We start from the raw sequence: 25662 nt of genomic DNA on the forward strand, positions 1-25662 counted from the left end.
CTTCCGCGTCCAAAGTAGTAAGTACAATTTAATACAAAAAAATATAATTTATGAGAACAAAAAACCTACAATTTTATACAGAAAAATACAGTTTCAAAAACAAAATGCAAAGTACATCATTGAAAATGTCTATGTCTTTAAGGAGCGCATTTACTAATCTTGCACCCCTCGCTAATGGTGCCTGATAGGCTTGACACGAGGAAACGGTTCCAATCCAGAGTAAATCATGGCTGCGACCACGTAGGTAATTGACAGGCGCATGGAAATTCAAATTCATTAGGACACCAGGATTGGAAACCATCCCTCGCGATAACAGGCAAAAGTGTTTCAACAGCACAAGGGACCGACGAGATTCAAAAGAGTGAAAAGTAAGCATGCCTTGTAGAAAGGCAGTCGGAAAATAATCATATGACGAATTATCGAAAGGAAAATAGTTAAATGTTTTAAAATAAAGACATCGAAGAAATTTCTTCTGGACGCGTTCTAAAATAAGCTTATAGGAAACCTCATAAAGACACCAAATAATCGACCCATATTCAAGAATGCTACGCACTAATGAGACGTAGAGTGTGCGTTATACATTAGGATTCTTGAATGGTTTGGATTGTCGCATGATGAATCCTAGAAGCTTACTCGCACGTAGAGCCGTGGAAGTTATATGCGAGTGAAAGGATAATGAAGAATCAAAAATTATCCCAAGATTTTTCGCCTCAGATTGACGTTTTAAAGAATTTTTTGACATAATATAATTATATTTAATCGGGGTTCTTGACCTAGAAAAAGTAATACAAAAGCATTTGTCAGTATTAAATTCTTTTTTGACCAACTTTCAATTGAACAGAGATTTCGCTGTAACATGCAACAGTCCAACTCATTGCGAATTGGTGCATATAATTTCAAATCATCCGCAAAAAGTAAAAATTCTACTCCATCCATGGCTTAAACTATATCATTGACAAATATGAGGAACATAATTGGTCCAAGATTTGATCCTTGGGGAACACCTGAAAGAGTTTGAAAGACTTCAGATGCACACCCAGCGTACTCGACATATTGACAACGATGCGAAAAATAAGATTTGAAAAAATTTACAAATTTGTCCATTTTTTATGATTTGTCTAACGACTGTTTTTTTCTTCGAGCTATGCATCTAGCCCATTTCTATTTGAGGATTATATCGCAAACCCTTGTCTGTTTCCTAATCCACTCATTTCTCTTTTTGTCTTTTCGCGTTATGCCCAACATGCACCTCTCCATACCACGTTGTGCTACTCTAAGTTTATGAATGTCTCTTTTACTTAGGGTCCATGTTTTATATGCATGTGTGATTACGGGAAGCATTCACTGGTTGAACACTTTGCTCTTTAGGTACAGTAGAAGGTCACTTTTGAAGACATTATTCAGCGACCAAAAGCACTCCAGCCCAGCTTTACTCTGCGAACAATTTCATCAAATATAAATCTATCTATAGCCACTTTTTATCCCATATAGATGTAGTTTTTCACCTGTTCGAGCTGATTGCTGAAAATATTATGAATATTAAAATTAAAATAAATAAAATAATATTTAAAAAATAAATATGGAAAAACTTTCAGAAAGTCATTTGAACGGGACATGCAGTACACTATATTCGAACCCATAATGTCACAGTCAGGGTAGAGACTGAGTTACAATAACAAGTTGTACTGTACCTATACAAAAATACACAATATATCGTACAGTGCATCAAATTGGGTCGTTTTAGATGGATGTTCGAGAAGGTCGATTGATGATAGACAAGTCACAGGTGATGTATTAACTGACATTCGGGAAGCCGAAAAGCAAAATAAACCCCTATACAAAGTAGAAATATAGTGACGATCAAGATTTAAATTACTTCAGTGTACATCCTGGAAAGCGTTCAAAATGGAAAATTTTACGAACCGGAGCTCTTGATATTTTTTTCTGAAATATTGCTATATTTTTATTTACATAGTTCCCCGCCAAGCTCAGATGGTCAAAAAATAGAATACTTAACATTTTTTAAACTTTTACCGTGACATTGTTATGTATTGAACTTACTCCACGTCACAAATATATATTTTTACCACGATTCCGTCAATTTGCATATAAAATGGGTACTGTTCGGTTATCAGGAATACAGCGGAAAACACATTTTGAAAATAGCCGATAAACTGGATTATTTGTTAGGTTAACGGGTTAATCTAACCTAACCTAACCTAACCCAACCTAATCTAACCTAAACTAACCCAAACTAACAAATAATCCATTATATCGGGTATTTTCAAAATGTGTTTCCCGCTGTATTTCTGATAACCGAATAGTACTATAAAATGTACTTAAAATGAATGTTATTACTGTTTAATAATTCACAAATCGAAATGCAATATTCTTTTTTTTCACGGACCGGAGCCACGCTCTAGTGTGTTCCGGTCCATTTCGGGCACTGAATTCCTGAATGAATTTTGATACTTAATAAGACCAAAATCCACGCAGTGTTAATAGCGACAAGGAAAAAAGCAAGGTTATACTATTTTGTAAAATTAATAAAGACAATAAATTATTATACATTGTTCTTAGATAATAAATTTCTAAAATACCAATGCACAACAATATACAACCATTTAAGAAACACGGCGTTACCAAAAAGCACAATAAAAGAGTTTTAGAAACTTTGTATGTGCTCAAAATGTTAAAATATTCCAGATTTCCATATACATATTATTTTGTTCCATCAGACATATTCGCCAAAACTTTCTCAAAACAGGTGTGCGACGTTAGACAGTGCCATCTGTTGCCGCTCCAAAGCAAGTTAGATTATTTTCTTCGAAACTAGTTTCATGAAACGTGTTGTGGCGAGTTTATGAAACAACAGAACTAGCTAATATCGTACCTAATTATATTATAACAATAGCCGCAATATTATTATATTATGCGATGTGAACAGAACACGGGCCGCTATATGAAAAGGACGTGAATTTACATTAAAAATATAATTTTGGCATGAAACAAGACGCGGTAAAAGAGAGCGTATAGTATCCTCTACGTAACTTTGCAATAATTGTACACAGTGACAAGATTTGTGTGTAATACGCACTGCGTATTAGTGTATTACTAAATGCCAGGCATCTGATTGGCTGATTTCATTAAATAATTCAAAATAATTAAAAAATATATATTCCAAATTGCAAGGCTACGTGGAGGGTGGTCTACATCGCTTGGGGTTGATATCAAAGCTTCCAATTAATAGTCAGGTCGTTTAACGAAACTGTAAACATCAACGTTATTGCTAGTGATTATTCATACTTAGAATGCAATTTATATCAAACTCTTTGTAGAAATTCTGATTGTTGTATATATAAATAAATAGTCATGGCTTCCGGTACTATCAGCAAATCCAATATTTGAGCCGGTATCTCTGGTCGTAACGATTGACACAATATTACTCTGAGCAACGTTTGCTCTTAGCCAATCGGATTCCTTTTGACATTCTTAGAGCAACATTTACATTAAAATACCTACACTACATTTCATCATAAAACATAAATCATCTCTTGATAACGGCTTCTTCAACGATCCCGAAACGTCGAGGAAAGAAGGAATAAGGACTCAATGTGGAAACCCAAAAATCTGCTACGATAAAAAACAAGCGTGAAAGCCTCAAACATTATATAAATGGTAATAATTTTAACTAAATATTTTATTATAAATCTTTATTAATTGCGTACAGGTAACGGCATTGCATTTGAAGATAATCAATTATCGTAATTCGAAATTTAGTAAGTACCACGGTCTGAATGTGGTAAGCTTTAGTTGATATAAGTAAAGTCGATAACAAAAACCGTTACAATACTCACATTCACTCTGCAAAATTACTGCGCACTAGAATATATCTGCATCTGCGCATATTGGTGGTTAAATTAGGGTTCCACTATAATACCTTATAACAAAAACTATGAAAATTATTGTCAATATTGACGGAATTTTAAAACACACATACTTTTTTAGTGAATAACATAAACATGGATACCAAACCAACTCGGCAGCTCGAATGGTTATCTAATTCAGTGATTCCCAAACATTTTTATAGCACGGACTCAAAAATCTGAAAAATAATCACTGACCCTCCTGCGCCAAAAAAAATCCGAACAGAAATACAAATTATACCTACTGCTATCTAACAAAAACTATTAAAAGTGCGCAATTTGTAATAGCAGTAAATGATTGAGCTTTTGTGGACTGTAATTTTGTAGGATGCAGGTTGTTGGATGCTTGTGGATTCCAGATCTGGGGGGGGGGGGGCGATTTATAGGAGAATACCAGGCACTGACCTTTGATGTTTAGAGGGATGGTGCGCACTGGAACTGGTTCAGGGTTCACGCACTCACGCACTGGTAAATGGACGATACACCTTTGGATGGCTGATATATCATGAGGATGATGAATGATGACGATAAGTTCAGGATGGATGATATAGACGCGACGTCCACTCAAACCGTAACAGATTTAGCGCAACGAAGGTCAAATAGATAGGTTTTGAATCACGTCGCCTTTGTCTGGCGACAATAATAAATAAAGCATTTGGAAGTAGGTGGGAAGAAATGAATGAATGTGAATATTGGCCCAAGCAGTAAATTCATGGAGATGAATACTAAAGAACTTGCTCTGTTTAATCAGAATTATTAATAGTGTCTTCCATACATTCAATTCTTTTTTTGGTAGTATTATTTTCGGTCAATATAAATATTTGAATAAAAAGTTTTCATAATGTGTTCTTATTTGACAAATTTAAATATATATGTACATGATTGTAAAAAATATTCACAAATAAATAGATACTTGTAGCTACTGAAACATTTCGCGGCCCATGAGTTTGGAAAGCACCGATCTAATTATAATTAACGTGCCTGGTAACTGCTGTTGAAAGTGTTATTTCATATTATTAAATATTATAATATAATACATAATAACAATTTTATCACAATAATTTTGCATGGTTTGGAGTTACCTACGTGTTATGCTTTAATAGACGTGCCATTCTAATTATAATAAAAAAATTAACAAAATAACACTAAACAATATCTAAAAATATCCATAATTATTATTGTCTCTATAGAGATAAATATGCTTTGTGTATTGTTATCTAGATTGGACAACCGTGGTATTATTAATTTTTGTGATTCTCACTGTCGCTTGGCTAATGTCTATTTTCGGCATGTAAAATTTCAGTTTACTGTTTGACAAGATGGCGCAAATTCTGTCAATATGATTCTGTTTGCTGTCAGCTGTTTTATTTTGACATAAACAATAATTTACCCACGCATCTGAGTAGCTAACAAATTACTATTGTTCGAAAACGCATTTTATTAAAACGTTTTTATTAGGTCGTATTCTTATTTGTCCGGTGGTTGTTTATCCAGTACAAATCTTGCAATCGATTTGTAACTAACTTCCCGACTAGCTAAACATTTGAAACTTTTAGAATATATCAGAACACGATGCCAATGCATTGTTTTAATACTTTCAACCATCTTTAAGTATAATTGAATGCATTTTCAGTTAATTCTGTTTTATATGAAAAGTTATTTCGGAAGAAATTCGTAAAAAGTCAAACACTCTTATTGGTTGCTAGAGGTCTGGGGTCCTAGCAACTAAATTATTAATATATACGTGCGTTACTATGGAAATCAATATAAAATGTCAATAGGACATTTCAGTATTCTATATTTATTCAGTATTTCTATCAAGTACAATTTTTTTTGATCGTTTAAGCTAGTCAATTCAAGTTTATATGATTCAACAGAAAATTTAAAAACATTATATATAAAAAGTTCTAGTACTGTTCGGTTATGAGGAATACAGCGGAAAACACATTTTTAAAATATCTGATATTCTGGATTATTTGTTAGCTTCGGTTAGTTTAGGTTAGGTTGGGTTAGGTTAGGTTAGGTATGGTTAGGTTAACCTAACAAATAATCCAGTATATCAGCTATTTTAAAAATGTGTTTTCCGCTGTAGTATTCCTCATAACCGAACAGTACCAAAGTTCTTTTTATCTTGTAACTATTTATTATCATTCTGACGAAATACTTGGTCGACCAAATATGTAAATTTTGGCAGATAGCAAAATTAATCTAATAATATAGGAGTTCTCAACCTGCAGTACTAACACATACCGCCAGATGGTGCGATAAAGACGAAAATTATGTACTGTATGTTTATTAGAAAACCGGCAAGAAATTAAACTCTTGAAACAAATTTTGAAAGCAAAACTTCAGAGAAGTTTTAGTTTTTCGCACTGGATATATTTTATCTGATCTAGATTTCATAGAAAAGCTCTCCGTCTCCACATTACGTCGATAACGTAAAGTTGTATGAATTTGGATTCATTTATCTTATCTAGGAATCAGGTGAATCCATAGCAGACATTAACTTCTCGATTACCATTGGAATTAACCTTAAAATTTATATTTTTTCTAATTAAGTACTCTGTTTATAATATTAATACGTGTTTGTGGTTTTAAGTTTTGTACCATTCCATTAAATAGGCATTTTTTGTATACCTACTGTAATACTGTATCCTCTGCAGGTTTCCGGTCTGCCCGTCGTGCTGGTGTCCAGGTTCAAATACTTGGGTGCCACCCATGATGGTATTTCTAGTGAGCTTGGAATCCGCATGGGTGTGGCGGGTTCTGCCTTCAACCAACTTGGAGTCGCATAGAGGTCAAGGCTGTATTCTGTGAGGACCAAATGTCGTTTGTTTAACGCGTGCGTGCTACCTGTGCTCATGTATGGCTGTGAGACATGGCATCTTACTAAGCTTCAAGAGTCTCGACTTTGGAGCTTTGAGAATCGATGTCTCCGCCGAATCTTAGGGGTACATTGGTACGACCGCGTTACAAACACCTGAGTTTGTGAGCAGACACAACAGCCTTCGGTGATTGAAGTCATCACGAAGAGACGCTTTACATGGCTGGGACACGTATTGCGGATGCCGCCAAAGAGTGCGACACTTCGTACTCTTGTGGCACAGCTTAAAGGATTCCGTCGCCGTGGCCACCCCTCCCTAACCTTGCAGCGGTGCTACAAGAGCGACCTACGTGCTGCAGGTCTGACATGGCGGGAGGCGCAAGAGTTGGCAATGGACCGAGGGAAGTGGCGCCAACTTGTGCTTGCCCTATGCCCCAATGTTGGTGGCCCAACGTGACAGGGTGGAAGAAGAAGAAGAAGAAGAATACTGTCAACCTCGTAGGGTAACTTTAACTGACATCACCGGAATGAATGGAATTTATTATCATCGTAAAGGAGGGGTTAAATAACATACTTAGCAAACTATCGTAGGTTGTTTTTATTGTATTTTGTTTTGTTATATTACCCTTTATATTATTTTCCTTATGATAATGATAATAAAATGAATTTTTCGACTAGTTTCCTTCTGGGTATGCTTTCAATTCAATCCTTGTCCACCCGAAGAGTGATTGCTCTTTTAAAGCATTTCTTTTTACTTCTTCGTGGGTTCATTTACAATCCGTATATACCAATGACATTTTAATATGTCATTGGTATATACTGGTAAATATTAATTTGCATGTTCCCACCAATATCACTCGTAACTCTACGGTCTTTATGATACCACGCAGGACGTATGTGATGTTTAACGATGCTGTGTATCGTGCGATTAACTTATTTGATGGCACCATAAAGGTTGATTTATTTTTTATTTACTACATATATCATATTTGTGGACGTGTTAAATAGGTTAAATTTATAATTGTTTTTATCATTTTACTTTAATATCTACATAAGCAGATACTTTCTTTTTTACTTTCTTGTTATATTGGTTGTTATTTTTGTAATTAAGTCATTTTTATAATTTGTATTTATTATATTGTATTATAGGTCATTAGCTAATCGCTGTAATGCCATAATACTCTTTTCTAAACAAATAAATAAAAATTCGTTATCATAGGAATACTTTGCATTTCATGCCTTAAAAATCTTCATGATTGATTAAATTTCAATTTATTTATTTTTAACATATTGTGGACATTACAAATTATAAGTTTAAGACTTTGACAACATGAAATTTAGAAACAAAGAAATATAAAACAGTATTACATAAAAAAAGAGATAGATCAGTATAGAGATAGATAGTAACTTATTAAACAGTAGAAATGTGTAAATACAAAAAATATAAATTAGATAGGTACAAGGAAGTACACCGGATGAGTTAAGCAGACCCTAATTTAAGAAGTTATAAAACAACGTCCACCTACACTCATCCTCACGTAGGTGGAATATATCAACACCCGAAGCAATTTCGTTGAACATAGTTATCGCCCTCCCAATTGGCATTACCAGTGGCAGGTTGACTCTGCACCTTGGGAGAATAAACAACTGATGCGCTCTATTTCTAAGATAGTTATAGTTGCTACAAATTAAACTCGATAAAACTGTTTCAAGCAGCAGATGATAAAATATAAATTACCATAATGGTAGCCTGCCTATGAAAGAGGCTTTCACAAGAAGAAGAAGACCGTGTATTCCTCCTAATCCTTTTTTCCTAGAGGTTTTATTTTTTTCTTTTTACAACGTTTTTATTAGCTCGTATTCTTGTTTATCCGGTGCTTGTTTGTCCAGTATAAATCTTGCAATCGATTTTTAACTAACTTCCCGACTAGCTAGACATTTGAAACTCTTAGAATATATCAGAACACGATGCCAATGCATTCTTTTAATACTTTTAGTCATCTTTAATCAGAATTGAATTCATTTTCAGTTAATACTGTTTTGTATGGAAAGTTATTTCAGAAAAATCCGTAAAAAATAGAAGACTCTTATTGGTTGCTAAGGGGGTGGTCCTAGCAACTAAATTATTAATATATACGTTCGTTACTACGGAAATCCAAATGAAATGTCAAAATGACATTTCAGTATTCTATATTTGTTTGTTTGTTTTTTTTTTATTTACTTCATATCAAGTACAAGTTTGAGCATATTGAGCATAATAATTCAACATAAAATTTAATAACGTTGTATATAAAAAGTTCTTTTTATCTTGTAATTATTTATTAATGTTTTTTTTTGTTTTCATTACAGGTATATGGCAATAATGCGTCCTCTTCGACCGAGGGCGGGCAGAAGAGCAACACTAGCCGTCGCGGCAGCAATTTGGCTGGTGAGCGCCGCCCTAGGATCGCCCATGTTGATCTACTTCACCACCGTAGAAATTCCTCTTGAAAACGGAGACATCAGGTGAATGATCTATAAAAACTATTCCTTGTTACTTCACAAAATTATAATAGCTATATTCATTTCCCCCGCATCTTGATCCAGGCCAGGCCAGGATCTTGGGCGGGCCCCCCCACCTATCGCTATAGTTAAAGGCAGTCTGACGCTCTACAGTAGTGTTTGGTGTACGAAGTCAAATAATATTCAGTGTATTTTTAGCGATTTTTTAACACATCGTATTATGGAGTTGTCGAGTATCACTCAACACGTCACAACAACCATACATTTTAAAATGGTAATAATCCCGAAGTAAAATAGCGCCGCAGGCGACTTTTTTACAATTAGAGCAAATTTAAGATGCGTATTTATCTCATTTATATGGTCGATCCGTCACGCCGGGCCCCTGGGCTAGAGCCCTGTCAGCCCCCCTTTTGTGGGGGCCATGTCTATATTATCTGCGACAATGAAAGCGACATTCGTAATCCTTGTGTATTTTCCATGTAATATAAAATAATTTTATTAAAAATTCCATAAATTATTACTAAATGTCCAATTATTGATCGGTTAGTAAATTACTATTATTTAAACGAAATATCAACTTAAATAATATAACAAACAAATAATGCAATAACAGGTAACCGGACAAAACAGAACAGTGACAAAACGGAATTTGACAAAACAGAATAGCCAGAGGAAAAATGAAACATTAACTTTTGTGGAATCTATTTAGGTTAGGTTAGGTTTGCTCATTATTTCGTTGTACCTAGTCACCCAATTATTTTGAACATATTGTACTGATTAAGATAATATATCTAAAGCCTGCGGGCAAAGTCCCGTTTATTTGAGGCTTTCTAGCGATTAGTAATGCAGAAATTAGGTAAGTATATAATTTGATTTATTATGGCGTATTGAAAATCTGCGCTATCAAAAATCAACATAATAGAGATAGGACATTTTCAATATTAAATTTATATTTTTCCTGAAAGGTCATAGTTATATTTATCGTTGTTCTGTTTTGTCATGGAACCAAATATACATACTTTCCATAGCAGCACTGAGATGCTGAGAGAGATAAAACGCCTTGTATAAACGTAAAATGTTTTTTCATACAATGAACCATCATTATTTAAAATATTTATATTACACTGCAATAGGTTACGAGTAGGGATTGCAATACCAGTTTTAAAAATTAGAAATACCGGAATTTTCGGTATTAAGAAAGCACTCTCATTTACGTTTTTTAAAATGAATTTAACGTTATTTCTTATCACTATGTTCTATTTTTCCTACTAAATTGAGTGTATAAGCTATGTGCTACTAAAATACTAATATATTGACTGAATCGTAATGTAAGTAAAATAATAATTAAACAAAATCCATCGGATATATTTTATAAAGTTTTTGTGATGTGTTCATGCTTTCTTTATACTGAAAATACCGGTATTTTGGATTTATGAAACCGGTATTTCGGTATCGATAAATAATTAAGTAAATAACTTTTTTGAAATACCGGTATCGCAATTCTTAACTAATATATAAAAGGGGATCGTATATACCAACAGAGAACCTAGCGGAAAAATACGAAGCTTGCAATTTGAGATTTTTCTTTAATAATTTACAATATTTGTATAAATAAAAAGGATCTCAAGTTACACACATTTATATTTTTTATAAAAATCGGTGTTTTTTAAAATAGGTTTAAAAAGTATTAAAACTATGAATTATTCAAAAATCTCAACGGTTAAAATTTGAAAACTTAATAAACTAAATTTGATTAATAAATATATCCATAAAAATAATGTAATAATAACATTACCTATGTACCAAATATGTGACAAATTCACATTTTTTTACAATTATTGTAAGTTTATCTTTGACTTAAAAAAATACTTTTTATTGTTTTCAGATACATATTTATTAATTAATACAGTTGAAATTGTGAATTATCAAAAAGAATTCTCAAATTGCAAGCTTCGTATTTTTCCGCTAGGTTCTCTGTTGGCATATAATATATGAACCCCCTTAAAGTAAGTATGTTCATTCGATTTCTTAATAATGGCTTCTTTTGTTTCAGGAGAGTCTGTTACGCGGAATGGACAAATGGAGATGCTCATTCAAGTCACGAATACATGTAAGTAAAACAAGTTGATGAAAATAAAAATTCGGTTAAACTTTCTCGTTCCTCTGCATACCTACATCAACAACAGACAAACTACGAACCGATTACTGAAGTTGAAAAAAAAATCATTGTAGTGATCCCAGAAAAAATACTAAAAATATATTAACCTTGACATACAGATTCTAATTAGATAGATCTCTCACTGTTCTAACCAGCTGATATTTGTCATTTAGTATTAAATTTTCAATAACAACTACTTAGTATATAAAGATTTTAATGTTCGTTTCTAAGCGGCTCATATGGGCCTCTGCAGAATTAAGGTGATTGTATTTACAACACTTTATGTCCAAATCGAAAATTTTGAAATTTATACTACGAGTATAATAGATACCCGTGATGGCTGAGTGGTAACATGTCGTGTGTCTCAGATTCGAATCCCGGATCTGGCAAAATCATAATATGTTGTTTTTTTTCTAAATTTTTGGACCCAAAATCATGAACGAAATAATATGTTGAGTAAATGGCTAATACCAATTTCTCGTAAAACAAAAATCTGTTACAAAACCACTTCGCGAGGAGGACAAGATAGACATTGGATTGTAGAGACAATTAAAAATTAATATGCTGAGGATTTTACTAGTACAAATGACATTAAATTAATTAAAAGTAATTTAGAATCAGTATTTGAAAATATACGTATCTAAAATTAATATACAATATGCGTGAATCATGATTCAAACGTCATGTGGCAGCTTGGTATGAAAAGATAATATATATAAGCATTTTATTTCCAGCATTTGAGTAAATATTATTACATAGACATGCGCATCTATTATATACACATGACTGCTATCGGCAGCTATCGAGGGTAGTTTTTTATACGTTTGTTTTGAAGTATTATATTTATTGTTACAATTAGTCAGCCGTCTCTAAACAGTCTAAACTGTCTATCTCGCTCTAAACTTTAGCACAGCCAAGAGAGGTGCTGTTAAAACATAGCACTTATTGTAACAATTACAACTACCTTATTGTAATTGTTACAATAAGTGCTAATACTTCGATACGATAATATGAAAAACAACCTTCGATAGCTGCCAATGGTGGCCGATAGCAGTCTTGTGTATAGAATAGATGCGATGGTGTATAAAATGTTGTTATTATTTCCATAGCATCTGTCCTCCATCAAACAGAAAATCAAAAATATGTATAATATCAATTTTTACATGAAATAGTAAAATTATCCATTTTAGAAAAATGTGTTATTTACAGAATGTTGAAAATAGTTATGTAGAATTTACAATCATATTTTTATACCTAGTTTAATTTGATCTACTGAGCTTAACTTTATTAATTATTAATCAATCGTTAACATCAACGTTGTACGTGGGCGCATTACGTGTATTTTACTTTACGTCAGTATCAAATTAGTAAATAATATCTACGATATACAACATGATGTAAGACGAACAAACATCCGCATTAGATGTCAATTAGCGCCATTTTTCCAGATACAACGTGGCCTTCATGATCCTGACGTACTTCCTGCCGATCGGATCGATGACGTTCACCTACGCGCGCGTTGGGGTAGAACTGTGGGGGTCGCAGAGCATTGGAGAATGCACCCAGCGGCAGCTGGATAACGTTAAGAGTAAGAGAAGGGTAAGTCCTCTTATATAATTATATAATATATATTAGTCTTTTTCATTTGTGTTACAGCATTGTTCCGTCGAGTGTAATTGATTTTACAGTTATCTAACGAATATAAAATTTATTTGCCAATTCAATATCTTTGATTTTAACATCACTTATTGACATCAGAACTTCAAAATTTAGCTTAAAATTTAAAAGGGATCTTTATTTTGCTACATATTTTTTTCCGAATTATCTCTTCTTGGTCGTGAACTCATGGCTGAGGATCGTGACTACATTTAAATTTCGTCATCCTTTGAGCGACCAAGACTTTCCATCCTTCTCGATCTTCCGCTTCTCTCAGGGCAGAATGGATGGTGTTCCCAGTCAGCTCTTTCACTTGGTCGCTCCATCACGCAAACGCTTTTCCTCTGCTTCGCCTTTCCTGCAGGCTACCCAACTACCAGTCTCTCCAGGTTGTCCGGTCCGCGCCTGACAATATGTCAAAAAAACTGCAGAATTCTCCTCAGACATATCGTCGAGAGCCGTTCCTTTATCTTCAGTCTCTGGATGATTGACTGGTTCGTCCTGTGCTCCGTCCAAGAAATGCGAAGCATTCAGCGCCAACACCACATCTCAAAGGCATAAATTGCCTCTTGTTCTCTTGCCTTCAGGGTCCACGACTCGACTCCGTATAGAAATATCGAGAACACAAGCATCATTTTTGTTTAAGCATTATATGCGACGTAAATGGAAACTCTGCCATTCTTGATAGTGTTGGCTTGTGTGTCTGATAATTTTCTTAGGAATCGAGGGTATCCATAGTTAGTAATGCCAATTGGGAGAACAATATGTTTAATAAAATCGCTTCGGATATTTATATATTCCACTTACGTAAAAGTGAACTTGGGTGGACGTTGTTTTATACGTTTTCAAAATAGGGTCTATCAACCTAGTTCACTCTGTGTGCTTTCATCTACTATTATCATTATTATTTTATCTCTTATTGTATTACTTATCGTATTATTAACTAACATTGCTCTGTATTTTTATTTAAAAAAATGTTAAGACTTATTTTATGTCATGTCGTGAATGCTTTAAATTTATATTTTGTTATATTCAGTATATAATGAAAATAAATATATTTGAATTTGAATTTAAATTTGAATAACTCGAAGAGGGTCTAATCTATTTTGGCTTGTTTTTTTCTATACGCCTTTATGATACTTCGCGTTTACTATCAACATTTATTTAAGGACTTTAAAGGAAAATTATTACTCTTCTTGATGCAAATATAAAATTTAAAAAATCCTTATTTGTCACATCGAGTATTATTGCTGATTTCATTTTGGACATGACATATTACGAAACTGCCTTGCAAAAACCCCAGAAAATTTACTGTGACGAGTATCACTTTCAAATACTTTAATAATTCATTTTCTTGATGCTCCAATAATGCGGTCTCAACCATAGCCTCCGCACCAAAAAACTAACTTTTTTGTTAATGATCCGATGGTAAGGTCTCATCAATTGTTTACTTTTTGAATAGGTAATTAACATTAAACAATTCATTATTCAAAATCTCTAAAGGAACAAAACAAATATTTAAAAAAAGAAAAACAAAAGCATGCGCCTGTCAAATTATACAATAAATGGTAAATACCATGAACCACGCCGATCAATGCTGGGTATTTCAACTAGTATATTATATACCGTTTACACGTCTCTGGATTAACTGCCGACAGTTAATACGTGTTATTGCGGCCATTACAATAAAATGCACTAAAATACAAGTTGCAAGTTTGCATGCAGGAATCAAAAAAAAATCGGAAGCTTATGAATTTTGACGCAACAGTTTGGATTTGGTCTATATCTGCGCCTGCGCAGTAGAACGATAATGGAAAACCTCCTAGTAAAAAAACAAACTTCACCTCGCAGAGACTCATTTGAGGTTAACCGATTTTTACGACCTGTCAAAAAATAGTACTATAAATTGACAACATCGCGACTCGCTTACTCTTGAAGAATGACACTTTTACGTGTAAACAGTTATTATCGCAATAGTTTAAAACACACAACATTACTGCTAGTAAATCCATGCACGTGTACAGGCGCTATTATAATGAACAGCCATGTTATTATAACGTTTTTATTAAGTTGTATTCCTGTTTATCCGGTGGTTGTCCCATTACAAATTTTGCAATCGATTTTTAACTAACTTCCCGACTAGCTAGACATTTTAAACTTTTAGAATATATCAAAACACGATGCCAATGTATTATCTTAATACTTTTAGCCATCTCTAAGTAGAATTCAATTCATTTTCAGTTAATTCTGTTTTGTATGAAAAGTTATTTGGACACCATTATTGGTTGGGGCCCTCGCAACTAAATTATTAATATATACGTGAATTTCTATGGAAATCAATATGAGTGTCAAAATGATATTTCAGTATTATTTCTATTAAATACAATTTTTTTGATCGTTTAAGCTAGTCAAGTCAAGTTTATATGAATCAACAAAAAATTAAAAAACGTTGTATATATAAAAAATTCTTTTTATCTTGTTATTATTTTTATTCTAAAATGTAAAACGATAGTTTATTTTCTTTTTAATTTTAATGTGTCTTTAAAATAAACTTTTTTTTTCAATTTTCTAGTGATTTTTAGACACCATGTTCATTAATTAAAGTACATTTAAATGTATATTCAATAAATTGTATTTATTACAAATTAAAATCCCTTCAAAATACGTATCCGATACCCAACGTAAGCTATAATTTGCTTTTTTGTATGAGATTTTATTTAATTTTCTAAAATCACTGTTTTGTGAATCGTTGTGCGACTATTATCCTCGTTATAAATTAAGCTTCCCGTATCTTCGAAGCTTTTTGAACTTTTTTCGAAGTTTCGAGCACCTTTTGTGCACACCCTCGATACAGAAGTTTGAAAGCCGAAGAGGAGGTATCATTTGAGTTGGGAAAGTAAAGCCATATATTAAGCCATACCTTCAGCTTAGAATGTAGGACTTGACTTTAAATCACTGAGTAGTAAAAATATAAATCAAATAGTATGCCCACACCCAATATAAAAACACATTATTTTTACGTATTCCTATATCGTTTAAATAATATACAGTAGGTATCTAAACTATTATATACTTAATGGTAAATACAACATATTATAACATAACTTTGATACTTTTTTCATTTGTCAGAATAATAAAACTTTACTTATCGATCTACCGGTATAATATATTTTATGTTATCTACTGTATAATAACATTGCCATTGTATTTTTTTTAAATCTACTGTTATAAACATAGCTCTAAATTCAAACAACTGTTGGTTAAAACCACGTAAGTGAAGTATAATTTATTTTAAAACATTTAATACAAAAGGTAGGTAAACGTAAAACTTCAAAATGGTGAAAGGCGAAACCCAGCTCGTTAAGAGTGAGTATAACAGGAGCCAGTATGATTCATATTTCAGTCGAAGAGAGTCCACTGAGAGAGTACCACGTCATTTTAAATAAAATTTACAACAAAATCCCTGGTCATCGAACATTTTATTTTAAAAACATAATAATAATTTTGTCGGTAGAGCAATTCATTGCAATGATTTATTAGGTTCCGTCACCGCTGTTTGCCGGCCGGCCGAATGTAAAACAATGTGAAAAATAATAAAAGTGCATGGGGCCTCCACGATAATGTTTATTTTTAGGCGTTATAAATTATTTCGTGCATTGGTTTTACTCAACCAACAAAATACAATAATGGTACCTACCTATTGTTTCACTAGTACATATTATAAAAGTTGCGTTACTAGTTTGTAAAAGTGTCAGACTAAACTTAAACCAATCGGGTACATCACTAGATATATTCTACGTTCTTTTTTTAAATATGCATTAGAATTAAACAATATGTACCTTTTTTTTAATAATTATTTAATAGGTCTTACACATTACATATAAATACTATTCATTTATAATGTTTTTTGGATAGCACATGAAATTAAAATTTATGTAGATAATATGTGTTTCAACATCCTTCGTATGTTTAGTTCTCGTACAATTTAAGGTTAAAAAGTTATTAATCTATTTCTAAGTTTCTAAACTATTAAAATAAACTCTACACTCTAAGTTTAAAAACTTCACAATACCACCATATTGGTTGCAATACTTCCCACCAAAGAGCTGATTAACATATTGAATTTAGTAACATTTAAGTACTTATATTAGAAGATATTATTTTTTGGTCACCCCATACTGGCTTATTTGGAGTGAGTTTGTTTGTTTTAAGTTTAATTTAGTGACCATTACTTTTGAGGCACGCATCGGCGGCGAATTTTTAATATTACTAGTAGACCAACTATTTCGGACTACATATAAAAATATCATATTTTCAATTCTCAAGGGCATTTCTGTAGAGTGTCCCCTTAAAACCGATCTATTGAACAGTGACAAAGTATAATATACAATAACAGCTTGTAAAAGTTCGTCTTTGTAATCGGCAAGAAATGTTAACTACTTGGCGATGATATCCGAAAAAGTATTATATAAGAATCTTTTAAATATATAAACATCGTGAAACAAAAATTATACCACTTTGTATATAAATGACACCCCTAATGGTAAATAGTAAGTCCGGTCGAATCCTAAGGTTGACACAACAGGTGGGAAAAAATGGACTCGATAAATGCGTTCCGGGAAGCATTTTATGCACGTAGCTCTATGATATCTAAACTAATCAGGACGTTTAAAGTGTACTTTATAAACCTTTTATTTATTCAATAAATAACATGAATTTTAAAAATCATTTCTTTCGCTAACTCCCTAACTAACTCGGTGAAAAATATGGTTCTTCGTTTTCCTACCTACATACTTTCGTGTAATTCATATTTTTATATTTTCTCTCTATACTGTGTTTCTAATACTGCTTATATTATTTTCTTTGTTTTTTTATGTCATATTCTTGAATTTGTAATGTATAAAGTCCACTACGTTTCCTTTACATAAGTAAATGAATTTGAATTTGAATTCAAATATATAACTCACCAACTTATTCCACTAGTAAACCATTGAAATATTTTAAATATTGACATGTTTCTTTTTATTAAAAACTGTATGAAGTAGCCAGCTTTGCACGAGGTTACTTTATTGATCCATGACATACAAAATATCATAATGAAAATTATTCTGACAGCTAACTCAAACAAAAGAACATCAAGTTTAAATCAAATCCAAAATATGCAAACTTTATTTATATTATTTTTCTTTTATAATATGTAGATCTCAGTTGGGACCAAGGATGAAAAATAAATCAAACAACCATAGTTTTATTTTTATTATAATAATATATAGATAAAATATTTACAGGATAAAAAGAACTTTTTATATACAATGTTTTTAAATTTTCTGTTGAATTATTATGCTCAATATGCTAAAACTTGTACTTGATATGAAGTAAATAAAAAACAAATAAACAACGAAACCAACAAATATGGAATACTGAAATGTCATTTTGACATTTCATTTTGATTTCCATAGTAACGCACGTACATATTATTAATTTTGTTGCTAGGACCACCCCCTTAACAACCAATAATAGTCTTTTACGTTTTACGGATTTTTACAACGTTTTCATTAGGTCCTGTTCTTATTTGTCCGGTACAAATCTTGCAATCGATTTTTAACTAACTTTCCGACTAGCTTGACGTTTCTAACTAGAAGTTTGAAATGTCTAGCTAGTCGGAAAGTTAGTTAAAAATCGATTGCAAGATTTGTACTGCACAAATAACCACCGGACAAACAAGAATACGAGCTAATAAAAACGCTGTAGCATGTACTATAAATTGATTTTTTTATTAAATAAAACGAGTAAAAAATAAGTTTTAAAAAAATGTTATTTAATTAAAAAAATTAATAGAATGCTACTAATGGAGTTTTTCTAAATTACATCTATTTAACTAGGTACCTAAATCCTGGATTTAAAAATGTAGGGGTTAAAATAAATGTAGTTTTTTTGGAAGAGAAACCCATCTTGGGAAACATTCTTGGCGTCACTGGAGCGTTGCAGAGGCGTTACCCGGGCGAATAATTTTCAGAAAATGGCATGCGTACCATGTACTACACCTCTGCCAGGAATCCAATGTTTTAGACTAAACCTTTTACTGTACGTACGAATGTTTCCCGACTACCTTGTTTTCAGCTGCGTTTTCATATAGTAAGTAGGCTGAAGTCAATTAGCCAACGATGATTTAATAAGAACATAATATAAATCGTTCTTTGCTAACTTATGTATAAATAATTACAAGATAAAAAAGAACTTTATATATACCACGTTTTTAAATTTTCTGTTGAATCCAATGACATTAATATCGACGACGCATCTGGAAAGAAAAATGACACTCACTTTTTTGTCGGGTCTGCCGAATGGCATAATCTGTTCTAACGCCATTACAATAAAGGTGATATTGCTATAAATTCCCAATGCTTTGTGTCGGGTCTGCCGAATGGTTCGGTTCGAACGGGTTCGCTAAAATGATGATTGATACTAGAAACACTGTTCTAACGCCATTACAATAAAGGTGATATTGCTATAAATTCCCGATGCGTGATGTCGCATAATAGAAATTGCGTGACGTCTACCTATACATGTGCGAATGTCGCTATGCGTGAATTTATTTGCTAACTATTGTATTGAGTGAGTCGTCCATTAATAATGTTATTGGTTGAATCATATAAACTTGACAATTCTATGTATTAATAAATGAAGCGCCTAGTTTCAAAAGCCCCTAAAACGGTTATTGAAAATTTTTGAGTTAGATATGTATTCAGATGGATATTTTTGTTACCTATATGATGCCCAAAGATTGAACTTTAAAAAACCGTCAAAAACCGTCAATACGTATGCTCAAAAATTAGGGTAAATTTCAAAACCTGCTAAAATGGTTGGGTGTGCTTTTCAAAAACCCCTAAAATGGAAAACCAAAATACTCTTTAGAATGTAACGAATTAAAAAATAAATACATAAAGTTCATAGATTAAATATATATGATTTTCTATCATTTTTCTCAAAACTACCTAAAATAGTTTTTCTCATTTTTCTCAGAACTACTTAAAATCGTTTTAGGGGCTTTTGAAACTAAACGTTTTAAATATAGAATACTGAAATGCCATTTTGACATTTCATATTGATTTCCATAGTAACAGCACTATATTCTATAGCACGTATATATTAATAATTTTGTTGCTAGGACCCACTTAGCAACCAATAATGAATGAGTAGTAAATATTACTTTTAACGATTTTTTTCCGAAACATGCATAACAGAATTGACTGAAAATGGATTCAATTCTGCTTAAAGATGTCCAAAAGTATTTTTAAAAAAATCATTCCCGTCGTGTTCTGATATATTCTAAAAGTTTCAAATGTCTTGTTAGTCGGGAAGTTAGTTAACAATCTTGGATAAACAAGAAAAAATCTATACGGGACAAACAAGAAGCTAATAAAAACATGGTAAAATACTTTTAAAATAGGATTGCTATGTATCAGAATTTTCCCGGAAATTAGCAAAAATTTTAAGTTACAATCAAATGTATTCTGTTATAAATTTTCAATTGTCATTTTAGAAACGTCACTAAAGTAACATAGAAGCATTGAAAATAACTATTTTTCATTCTCAATGGAATGATATAATATTATTATTAAATTGAAATAATATATGTATTGTATGTACAAAAAAAATAATATATTATTTTTTGGCTGTACATTGTGGCTACATTGCTACAGTGGCTACATTGTTGTCCTTGGTATACTAAATCAGTGGTCGGCAAACTACAACGCTGAAGTGCCACAATATAACATTTTTTGACATTGGGTGCCATCCTTCGCCTCATTAGTATCAGGATCGTCATTATCATCAAGCGGGGTCAATCCACTGTTCGATGAAGACTCCTCTAGCTCCTTCTACTCTGTTTGGTCCCTAGTTCTTCGCTGCCATGTACATCCACCAAACTTTATGAGTTCGTCTATCCAACGCATTTTAGGGTATCCTTGGGTACAATTGTGTAATAGCTTTAATATTTCCAGTTGTCAACTCGCCGAGCGACATTTCCAGCCCATTGCCATATCATTTGCTTAGCGACCTCTATTGCGTACTCTTAGCTGATTTCTTATCCATTGATTTCTTTTGTGATCTTTCCACATTATGCCCAACATGGACCTATTAAGGGGGGACATGCTCAGCGTAGGTCAAAATGGAGCTTTTGTTCTATTTTCAAAGCATGATCCTGGACATACCTTAAACGTTGTAGATAATCTATTTATATAATTTTGAAGCCTTATTATACTTTATATTTATTTTAAGCATTTGATGACTGCATAAAGTATTTTTATTACATAAAATAGTATTATTTTAAACCTCTCGCTCTAATGTTTTAGAATAAAGTCATATTTCAGTACATAAATGTGCAGTGGTGTTAAGATTTTTTACATTTATTAATTTTTAAACGCATTTATAAAACCATCAGTATAATTTATATCGACATTATTATAGTGAAATATTTACGATAAAAAATTATATTGATATTCTCTGTGATCCCAAATTTGACAAGATTTAGGCATTTTATTATTTAAAAATTAGGCAAGATTAACATATTTGAAGATAATTCTAAAGATACTCATTATAAGCTATGTTTTTGACCATCATACGAATAATGATTGCTTTATAATAATTATTGACCTAAGAATAAGGTAGTGTTTTTTTGAAATACGCTATTTCTTTTGGCATTCCCCAGTGGTTAAGCTACAACATACGGCCGTAGCCATAAATTGACAAATTATAATTTAAGTAGAGAGTAAAATGATGTTAACACGCGTGTTTCAACATGTACCGTTTAAAAAATAAAGAATAAATTCGGTTAGGTCGCCCTTAAGACACATTGAGAGGTTCCTTTCGAATATACTATTCAGGCGTCCAAATGCATGTAGTAATATCTATTAACATTAAATTTAATAGAACCAACAATCTCAGACGAAAACTAACACGTCACTCGAACTTATCATATTACATTGTATTAAATATAATGATTAGTCGATATTCTACCTTTCAATCAAGCAGATCATAAAAAATCTCTCAATTGAATAATCATTCCTCGGATACTGCGTTTGTTCGAAAATGACGTAACACTATTAAATACTAAATTCACATAGATAACTAAATAATATTATATCATCATCATCATCAGTCTGTATCTATCCACTGCTGGATGAAGGCCTCTTCAAGCTGCTTCCAGTTCTCTCGGTCCTGTGCGTTGCGTTGCGTTGGCACGTACTTCCGCAGAACTTTATCATTTCATCGATCCAGCGGTCTCTAGGTCTACCTTGCGGACGTTTTGTACCTCTTGGATACCACTGGATGACTAAATTCGTCCAACGATTATCTTTTCTTCTAGCAATGTGTCCAGCCCATCTCCATTTGAGGCTTTTAATAAACTCTGTTGCATCGCAAATCTGCTTCTTTATCCACTCATTTCTCTTTTTGTCCTTTCGCGTTATGCCTAGCATGCACCTCTATATCATACCGCATTGTGCTACTCTAAGTTTCTGGATCTCTCTTTTACTTAGGTTCCATGTTTCACACGCATATGTGATTACGGGAAGCACACACTGGTTGAACACTTTGCGCTTTAGGCGCAGTGGAAGGTCACTTTTGAAGACATTATTCAGGTGGCCAAAAGCACTCCAGCCTTGCGTTACTCTGCGAACAATTTCATCAAATATACATCCAATATTATATACAACCTCAAAATGTTATTCAGTATTATACAATTGCATAAAATAAAACAACATAAATTATGAATTAAATTTATTAATCAAATAATAAATATAAGGTTACACTTAGTAGATGGACATCATAGAAAATTCAAATACCAAACAACTACATGAACTCCGTGGAATCTCGCTGTATAATATATCACCATTAATCATTGATATACTACTGGATGAATCATATGCTTCTTAAAATAACGCCCGATTTTCAGCGACTCGGCCTTTGTTAAAACTTACTGAGTAAGCCCGATCTAACTTGCATCTTACTCTAACTAATAGTCAGCGCATGACGACTTGCTTTCTCTGTTTTGCGTTGCAGCCACCCTTAGGTTCACTATTCCAAGAACGCAAATTTAGTTTTACAGCCAGGGCAATACGGGTGAAATTCGGGAATCCATGTTAACGGTCTTAACGCATTATACCTACAAGAAAATATTATAAGACGATATTCGTAATATATTTTGTGGTACATTTTTAAAATGACACTTGTATGGGAACTGCTCATCTAGTAGTATATCAATATTATCAATGCCATTAATTGACATTTGTCGTTCAAGATAGTCGTAGTTGTTGACCCACTTGATTGTTGTCCATTAATGAGGATCGCTTTTAATTCGTAGGAACGATTCTATCAATTTATTTAATGATCGGATCTATTTTTGTCAGCAGCATTCTTAAATCACCGCGAATAGAGTAAGTTACTTGCAATCGGTTTCTTTTTTAGTTTAAAAATTTATTGCCATGCTGAACTCACGTTTCACTAAATATTATGAAGAATAAATAATTAAAATTGTTTGTACATTTTGTTAGCGGACATCGGTATAAGTTTCACGTTTATCTTAATTTCAAATAATTACACGATAAAAAGAACTTTTTTATATACCACGTTTTTAAATTTTATTTTGAATCATATAAACTTGACAATTCTATGTATTAATAAAAACTTTTTACTGTACTTGATAGAAATACTGAATAAATATAGAATACTGAAATGTCATTTTGACATTTCATATTGATTTCCATAGTAACGCACGTATATATTAAAATTAAGTTGCTAGGACCCCCTTAGCAACCAACAATAATAACTTTCCATACAAAACAGAATTAACTGAAATTGAATTCAATTCTGCTTAAAATGGCTAAAAGTATTAAAAGAATGCATCGTCGTCGTGTTTTGATATAATATAAATGTTTAAAATGTCTAGCTAGTCGGGAAGTTAGTTAAAAATCTTCAATCGTCCAATACAAATCTTGGACAAACAAGAAAAAAATGTACTGGACACACAAGAATACGAGCTAATAAAAACGTGATAAAATACGTAAATCACTACGAATTTTACCGTTACGTAACACATTAAACACTACGAAAATGTTGACAAAATATCGTCTCTGTTCTGGCAGAACACACTAACTGGAGAATACTAGTTTTGAGTGATTTGACTTTGAAGTTGTTAAAATGTTTGAAATGCTCTATAATGTGAGTTTATTAATTAGTAATCGTAAAAAGGATGACTTTAAAATAAAGACTGTTTATTTATTAAGAAGGTTTCCAGACGGTAAAGTTTGAAATAAGGAACATTTTGGTATAACTAACTTAATATGTCATTTTTTCGAATTAGTGTCTTCTGCCAGAACAGTGACGATATTATCTTCTGCTTCTCTAATACCAGAATCGGTGTCCTGATAGTTGCTGACCACTGAACTCGACAGCCTTCCGTTTAAATTCTGCTGTACTCCGGGCTTGTTCTGAATATTTAAAATAGTATGTTCATGCCACGATTTAGTACATAATGATAATATGCTTCAGTTTATGTACCATGTCAATAAATATTACACATACAACTATTTTTGTAATATGAAAAATTATACGCATTTATGAAAAACCTATGTAATATAAATTTAAATAACCTCTTAAACGTGAAGCATACCTAATTTTATGGGATGCTTCATCCTCCCTTCTAAGGCGTAACGCGTCAAACATTTTTATGTATACATAAAATTTTCACACATCGCGTTTATGTACAAAAAGATTATGTATTTACATATCGCATATAAACATCGCAACAGCTTTCATAAAAAAGAAAATTTGTTTCGTCGAAAATTTTGGTTCGCGTGGGTTTTTGTGAAACGATTTGGTAAATAGATCAGAGATACATACGTTATAATAATATTATGTACCTGCTATAATATGTTATAAGATTTTCTGTCAAACATCGTCAAATATGATTAATATAAAATTTGTAAATATTGTAAGAATAAATTTATCTCTTTCCTATCATATTCTATATCGGGGGGGGGGGCAAACTTTTTGGATGGAGGGTCAAATTTAAGAATTAAAAATGAGCGGCGGGCCGCAAGTAAAATACCATTTATACACTATTTATTATCACGAAAAATAAACATTACAAAAAAATTAATGAGAAAAATGAAACTGTTGTACTTACATTTTTTAACATTTCTTTTTAAATTCAGGTGTTAATTTTGTAGTTGATATTCTCAAAACTGCTTGTAAATGGACATCCGAGATATTTGATCATAAAGAATTTTTATTGAGGTTCATGATCGAAAATGTTTGTTCACATAATATATAGGTAGATCCAAAAATAACGAAAATTTTTCTTGCCTAATCTTTAAGTTGGTCGAATTTGTCTGAATTAAGGGCATTTGGAGATTTCTTCACGACGATGCAATTCTCGTAAATCAGTGTCACACTGCAGATCAATAATCTCAAGTTGTACCTCTGTCGGCACACTATCAATATCTATTGAAAATGGATCGCGTACTATTGCTTAACAAATTTTAATGTATTGTCAATATTTTTGAAAAAAATATAAAAAAGTTATTCGTAATTCG

At 32.3% G+C, this 25662-nt stretch overlaps 1 protein-coding gene across 1 annotated transcript in view; it reads left to right on the forward strand.

Moving 5' to 3' along the window:
* TkR99D (Tachykinin-like receptor at 99D) overlaps window positions 1-25662 on the forward strand; it is a 544278-nt gene that overhangs the window by 383179 nt on the left and 135437 nt on the right. The window contains exons 3-5 of the mRNA XM_085955182.1: window positions 9100-9255; window positions 11306-11362; window positions 12859-13009. Coding sequence (XP_085811308.1) covers window positions 9100-9255; window positions 11306-11362; window positions 12859-13009 — 364 coding nt within the window. The remainder of the gene's footprint in view (window positions 1-9099; window positions 9256-11305; window positions 11363-12858; window positions 13010-25662) is intronic.

The sequence above is a fragment of the Rhyacophila brunnea genome, unplaced genomic scaffold, assembly GCF_057557595.1.
Source record: "Rhyacophila brunnea isolate RB1 unplaced genomic scaffold, BYU_Rbru_1.0 scaffold_10, whole genome shotgun sequence".
Taxonomy (NCBI): domain Eukaryota; kingdom Metazoa; phylum Arthropoda; class Insecta; order Trichoptera; family Rhyacophilidae; genus Rhyacophila; species Rhyacophila brunnea.